General features: G+C 36.2%; 1 protein-coding gene across 1 annotated transcript; it reads left to right on the top strand.

The window, feature by feature from the left end:
- Positions 1-928: 928 nt before the first annotated feature.
- LOC107089411 lies at positions 929-7149 on the top strand. Its single transcript, XM_015382171.1, has 6 exons — positions 929-1100; positions 1281-1422; positions 3952-4089; positions 5162-5220; positions 5312-5400; positions 6778-7149. The coding sequence occupies exons 1-6, from the start codon at positions 983-985 to the stop codon at positions 6859-6861; spliced, it is 630 nt and encodes a 209-aa protein (XP_015237657.1). The 5' UTR covers positions 929-982; the 3' UTR covers positions 6862-7149.
- The last annotated feature ends 170 nt before the right edge of the window (positions 7150-7319 follow it).

Raw genomic sequence — 7319 nt, forward strand, 5'->3', positions numbered from 1 at the left:
TTGTAATGGATTTTATATGTTTGTTGCTTTTTAGGGTTCCTTCAAATTGTCATATAAATATTAACCTGTTGGCCTTTGACCCTGATGGAGACGTTGTCCGATGTAGATATGCTGACCTTTCCCTGACTGAATGTGCCTCACCCTGCACACCTCCACCTGTTCTCGCCCTCTCCTCTGTAAGTAACTATTCCAAATCTTATCCCTGAAAAATCCATAGTTTATATGGGGACACAAGCTGGTCGAGCAAGTCATTCTGTACAGGCTCAATCAAAGAATCAGCATTTTCTGAACCATATTAAATACTTTAACAATTGTCACAACCTTTTTGTTCAATGTTTCATCAATGTATATACCAATCTCATGGCTCTGAGGCATAATAATAATGAAATGTCATATGGCCTGAGCTTATAAAGCTCCTTATATAGTTTTTGGACCCTAAAGTACTTTACACTATAAATTCAGTTATTCACCTGTTTACACATACATCCACACGCTGATGGTGGGAAGCTACATCATAGCCGCAGCCATCATTGGGGAGATTGATAGAAGCAAAAATGTGGTAAAATCAGCACAATCTGGCCCTCTGAGCGCTAACAGAAGGCGGGGCAGGAAAAGTGTTTTGCTCAATGACACAATGATGGACAAAAATGGAGCAGGGACTTAAATTGGTAACCAACCAAATACAGGACCAACCCTTAGCCCCTGAGGCACTGTCAACCCCTGATACCTAGCATTTCATTAAGAAAATCAATGCCAGGATTTTCTGCTTTTACTGATAGAGTAATTTGTTGGGCAGAAAATATTTAGAATAATTAGATTTTTTGGAATGTAGTCTATATTGCAATTTCCAATAATATGACACTACATATTTACAATGTCTTATGTAGTATTGAGGGGTAACTTTTTTGTATTTTTATTCCAGACTTGTGCCCTGTCATTCAGTGCAACTTCAGCCAGTAATGAAGGTTGGTATGCAGTCCAAATGGTGATGGAAGACTTCCCCAGACAGTCAATCACCCTGACTCATAATAATGGATCCCACATTGTGAAATCTACCAGTGAAGCAATCAGCCAGATACCCATTCAATTTGGCTTTCTAGGTACAATCTGATCACATGGTTGCCATTTGTATAACCATGAAATGCTACTGTCATATTTTAGTGTTTCATTCAATATTTACAATTATGAGCATAATATTTATGTCATGCACTATATTTCTGTATGTCATACACTCTATTTAAAAAATCGATTACTCTTCTAAATAAGTTTATGTTTTCCAGTTGATCCTGCAGTACCATCCTGCACAAAAGGAGATTATCTGCCAGGATTTCTGTCTCCAACTCCGGACCATGGGGCACAGTTCTCCACTCACGTTGATAAGGCTCTGGAGATCAACATCAGAGCATCTGCGACACACTCTGTGTAAGTAAATGCAAAATGCATGAAAATAGAGTCCATCCAAGCAAAATAAAAGATTGTTCCCCCAGGAGGCATTTGTTTAGAGATGTTTTTTTTTTTTTTGCAGACATTTGACCTAGACTTGTAGTAGACTACCTGTTGTGTCTAGGTAAGAAAAAATGTAAATTACTCCAGGGAGTACATTGCAGTGATAAAACAGAAAGCAAGTAAAGAAGATTTGAACCAGAGACTGTAATCAATGTTTTTTTTAGTTAATGGCTTTAAGGGGGAATTTACAGCAAAGCTGACAAAATCACTCTCACTAGTCACCCAGGACTAAATCAAACAATTGTACCTCTAAATCAATCTCTACGTGAAGTTTTCTCTCTCTAACAACTTTTATGAAGTAGTGCTGTGCAAAGTGTAGCTTGTGTTTGTTTCATGGTTCCTGGACCAACTATGTTAGAGTATTTTATATGGGCAAAAAAGATCAGCAGGCTACAAACATGGAAGCCAGCAATAGAAGCAGATTAGAACTCAATAACACCTACGAGGCAACACATCCTTTGAAAGTATTGCACAACAACTTACTGTGAGTGAGTCATATTCAGTCTTCTTAGAGTAAGCTGTGCTACATCCTCATATCTTTTGACTTGGCAATCTCCACAGCATGCTTTACAGCAGTGGTTCCCAAACTTTTTTGGCTCAAGGTACCCCTACACATTTTTCCACCCAGCGGTGGTACCCCTAAACTGATAATGATTATTTGACATTAATTGATAATAATTATTTTTCTGTCATTTTTTCAAAGTACCGTAGTAAAGAAAACATAAAATGAAGCCCCTCATCTTAGAATATATTTGCTTACATCAAAATAAATTTACAAAATTGTTAAAATGTAAAAATGTACATTCATTAAAAAACTCATCAATCTATGAAAAAATCCTGCGGCACCCCTGTAATGACCTCGCAGTACCCCTAGGTGCCGCGGCACCCACTTTGAAAACCCCTGCTTTACAGTATTGGGACATGTACAAAAATTGGAACATTACAGAGAACAATGGCATAGCACCTCTGACTTGCACACAGTAAGCCCTGGTTTGAATCCCCGCTTGCTGAGGATGAGCTGCCAGTGTGGGACGTTAGGCAATGTGCTTCATGCTAAATGTCTATCTCATTGTAACATTGTGTTTACTTTGTAATTCACTTTGAATAAAAGCATCTGCTCAAAACCTAAACAACACTCTGAAGGGTAAAATGAGCAGATCGGGATGGTAGGGGGGATAATATGTAAATATTCTGCCAAAACGTTGCAGACAAAAAGGCATGTTGCACACACACATAAAGCATGTTGCACACAAACCAATCTTATTACTCACAAATAAGCATGTTGCGCTCAAACAAATCTTATTGTTCGCAAATAAAACTTGTGTTACAAACTCTCCTCAAATGTCAAACACAAATAAAACTTGTTTTTCAAACTATTCTTAAATGTTTAATAATCAAAAAAATTTGTTTTACAAGCCGGACTCTAACGTCGCACTCAAAATATAATTTATAAATTGTCCCCAATTACAAAATGATCTCTGTTCGCATGCAAAACAGCCTCTCCACTTGTTCGAGACAATTCTACACACTCTGAGACAAGTTTCTGCTAAAAGTCACTGGATAAATAAAGCCTTGTCATTCTGACTAGCTGACAGCACGAGGCGACATCCAATCAAAACAACTGAAACGTGCTGGTGTCAAGGTAGTTATCCCTACGACAATTTGTATCTCGTCACTGGGAGCACGCACGGAGTAGAATATGTGTGCAACATTTAAGGATAGTTTGAACAACAAGTTTTATTTGTGTGTGACATTTGAGGAGAGTTTGTAATACAAGTTTTATTTGTGTGTGACATTTGAGGAGAGTTTGTAATACAAGTTTTATTTGTGTGTGACATTTGAGGAGAGTTTGTAATACAAGTTTTATTTGTGTGTGACATTTGAGGAGAGTTTTTAATACAAGTTTTATTTGTGTGTGACATTTTAGGAGAGTTTGTAATACAAGTTTTATTTGCGAACAATAAGATTTATTTGAGTGCAACATGCTTATTTGTGAGTGATAAGATTTCTTTGTGTGAAAAATGCGCAACATGCTTTATGCGTGTGCAACATGCTTTAAGTGTGTGCAACGTTTCTTATGTGTGTGCAACATGCTTTACGTGTGCGCAGCATGATTTATGTGTGTGTGCAACGTGCATCTTTGTATGCAACGTTTTGGCAGAAAATTCACTCCATAGATCAGTTTTATTTAAGCTTTTGCACATTAAAAACGCTACGTATCCATATACCCAATGGCTCCTTAAAATGGGACGACCTAAGGGGTGGTTCTCAAAAAAATTGCATATTCATTGCCCTTAGGTGCATATTCAAATATTTTTTTCCCACCTTGTCTGTGTGTATATATATTTACATGGAGTTTGACAAAGGTTCCAATTCAGAAATAACATATAAAAAGTAAATAGTTGGAATCACATAACAATTCTTAATATTTTCCGTTTCATAAAGGATCTCTGAGCTCCTGTACAGCGGGCCATCCAGTGTGGTCAAGACTTCTTTTGGATCAGGAGAATTCTCTCTGACATGGACACCGTCTGCAGCTTATGAAGAACAGAGCCACCCCATCTGTTTTGCCATCCAGGCAAGGTCAGTATTACCATCCCAATGAATTAGTTAATATAGTAAATTAAACATTCTCATAAAGGGCCATCTTTAATGTGTTTATGTTTACATCATTTAATTTTTTTTTTTTTGCCCTGTGATTGAGCTTACAAAGAGGGAGAAATCTTTGTTTTGCACAATTTTTGAAGATTCACCTGGACTAAAATGCACTTCAATTCAGTTTTATTTAAATAGCGCCAATCCATGACACATCTCAACTTTTCCCCAGGCAATTCACAGACACAATTCAATCAAATTATACAGAGAGACTAGTTAAAGTTTTTCCATCCAAGCCCAAAGTAATGATATACTATTCCCATCCATGATATAAAGAGTAAAAGAGATCTCTGCCATTTTTAAAGTCAAAAAGATGAAAGAGATCATGTACAGCTGGTCACAGTTAACCCTTTAAACCCTGGCCCATGAAATAACTCAGGATTATTTTTTTTTTAATTAGTTTTCAATGTCATGTCTGAAAAATGAAATAAAAAAACATACTTTTTGTAAAAGTTTTTGTGCACAATAATTGAAGTATTAAACATATTAAACCCATGTTCTTTGTCTATGTTCTAAAATTGGCATTATCTTTTGTAAAAAAAAATAAAAATAAAAACTCAAGTTAGTCAGTTTAAGTCCCCTTAGGTTCCTCAAAGTAGATCAAAATAACTCCTTATTTACCTACAGCAGTTTAAATAGGCTATGCTGGCAAGCACTTACTGGGCCAACACCTAAGCTAAGACCACCAGGAACTGTTCCGCCTCTCCCAAAGGCCATTCTATGTCTCCTTGAATTGCAGCTAGACTGCCTTCAAAAAGGAAAATAAGACTGAATAACTAGTAATGATAACCACAGTGCTGCACTTCTGTTAACCCTGTATATGAGTTTAAGACTACCATTTGCAAGTAATATCCTGTCCAATACAACTCAAAGTTTACTAGAGAGCATTTTTGAAAAGATCCTAAGCTGACGAATGATATAAATCTGCATAATAAAAGCTGATTTATAATAAGAATCTTCAAAGCCATAATAAAGGTATTTTTCAAATCTGCCTCTACAGTTCCAGCAGTTCTGTGTATCAGTCTGAGCTTCGATGTGTTGTTGTGACAGTTAAAAAAAGTAAGTCTAATGTTTGACCATTGTTGCTCTTCCTTAAATAAAATGTCTTAACTGAATGTGTTTCCACTCTTTTCTGCTCTTGTATTTCCAGAACCAAAACCAATCTTTCTTAATGCTCTGAGAATGAAGATTTCCACTACGCTGTCACTGAAGGATGATCGTGGCATCATTGAAAACCTGGTCTGTAACCAATGCTGTAATTATGTGGTATAGTACACAGAGGCGTAGTCAGAAGATTTTAATAAGGGTTGCCAGGCAATAACCAACGTACACTAAGGGGTGGACGAAATCGGCTCTGCACCAGAACCTCAGGATCAATCTACACTGTTCCAACAAAAAAATAACGAGCAAAACATCCATATTTTCTAAATAAAGACAAACTATACTTTCCTACAGCCTTTGCTAACAGATATCAGCATATATTTAAACGTCTGTGCTTTATAAATAAAAGGTTTAATGGATAAAATCCTTTCAGTTTTGAGATCTGGACCATAAATCTTTTTCATCTTCATTACTTACCTACTTGTATCAATTGAATAAAATTGATATTTATATGTACTTATATCTACATAAATTGATTATTTGTTTTTCTTAAAATCCTTATTTATCTATAATTTCACTGAAGACTCCCAGATGACTTGCAGAGACACATTTTCTCTTTACCCCATATAACACAAAATCTAGTTCTGAAAAGAGCATGAATTCTGTATTTATCATCTTTGATGTTAGTATATTTATGTGTATAATTAACCACAAAAAAATTTTATGTTTTGAATATTCCACTTAAGAGTATTATCGTTGCCACCATCTGTATTAGAGGGGAGAAAATGGTAGGGGTGGCCAATGATTGGCTGAGGGCCATGGCCACCCATGACCCCCCATCTAGCTCCGCCCCTGAGAGTACAGATGATCTTTACCACTTGTACAGTGGAAATGACCAGTGCATTATGTTCAGGTGCTTTTGTTGTGGAAGAGAAACATGTTTGATCACAAGATTATCCTGACCTGCTACTTGGGCAAGACAGTTAGACTTCCTGGGTAATCTGCTACAGGAAGCACATGATGCATTAAATGCATCGACTGACTGCTCTCGAGCATCAAAGAAAAACGGCCATTTTAAAAACGACACAAGTTTAAATGGTGGTAAATTTTTAAAAATATACATGCCCTAAAATTGTGTAGGCTACAAATACAACAGGAGAGAGCACCTAACGATGCATTATTCACCATACAGAATCATTTTTATGCTCCCCGCGATGTTGAACGGTCATAGTTAAGCTCATCTGGCCAACTCAGGTATCAAAGAATTTTTCCAGCTTTCCAGTGGAAATTACGACATGAGTGGATTTTAATGTGAAATTTTCATGTTGGCTTTTGGTTAGGCCATAATTGTGATACCACCATATTTTGAAATTAACGAAACCAAAACAGTTTAACTTCTTTACTGCTGTTGAATCCTACATTTTGAAATATAGTTTTACTTTTGGTTTTTGATCCAATAACTGATTTAAATCTGTTTAAATCCCAGCTAAATATTGTTTTTTTTTCCTTCTCCAGGTTAAAGAAGAACTATTGAGAAAAGGTTTTCCGCCAGGCATATCTGTACGCTTGATGAACAACAGCTCTATGATAGTAAAATGATAGCAGCCTTCTCCTGGCCACCCATTAAAATTTATTCAAGATCATATTTTCTCGAAATCATTACATGGAGAAGGGGCGCATTGTAACTAGTGATTTCATTACCTGATTTTGACAAAAATCATAAATTTCAGTAGGCCTGACATGATACATGTATGATTTGAACAACAGTACAATCAGAAAATCAGTACATTCATGAATAGGATAAATCTTTATAATCTGCTTATTGATAAACTTTCAATTGTTCTTTTAGTTTTAAGTAACTGCTTAATTTGATCAGATTCTAGAGCTCTCTGTAAATAAAAAAAAACGTTCTGTCTTTTAATTGACTTTGTATCTGCTGTGTTTTTTCCACAACAATAGTTGAGGAAGCGGAGAAATTGTTCCCTCAGTAAAGAGAGGTTCCAAACAAAACTTTTGGGTTCCCCCATTTCTGACATAAGATCTCATCAATATATGAA

The sequence above is a fragment of the Cyprinodon variegatus genome, unplaced genomic scaffold (genome assembly GCF_000732505.1).
Source record: "Cyprinodon variegatus isolate N-32 unplaced genomic scaffold, C_variegatus-1.0 Scaffold251, whole genome shotgun sequence".
Lineage (NCBI taxonomy): Eukaryota > Metazoa > Chordata > Actinopteri > Cyprinodontiformes > Cyprinodontidae > Cyprinodon > Cyprinodon variegatus.

Coding starts and splice junctions, on each gene's coding strand:
- LOC107089411 (XM_015382171.1), top strand. CDS start 983: ATGGTGATGGAAGACTTCCCCAGACAGTCAATCACCCTGACTCATAAT. Junction 1,423..3,951: donor GCATCTGCGACACACTCTGT/GTAAGTAAATGC, acceptor CGTTTCATAAAG/GATCTCTGAGCTCCTGTACA. Junction 4,090..5,161: donor TGTTTTGCCATCCAGGCAAG/GTCAGTATTACC, acceptor CTGCCTCTACAG/TTCCAGCAGTTCTGTGTATC.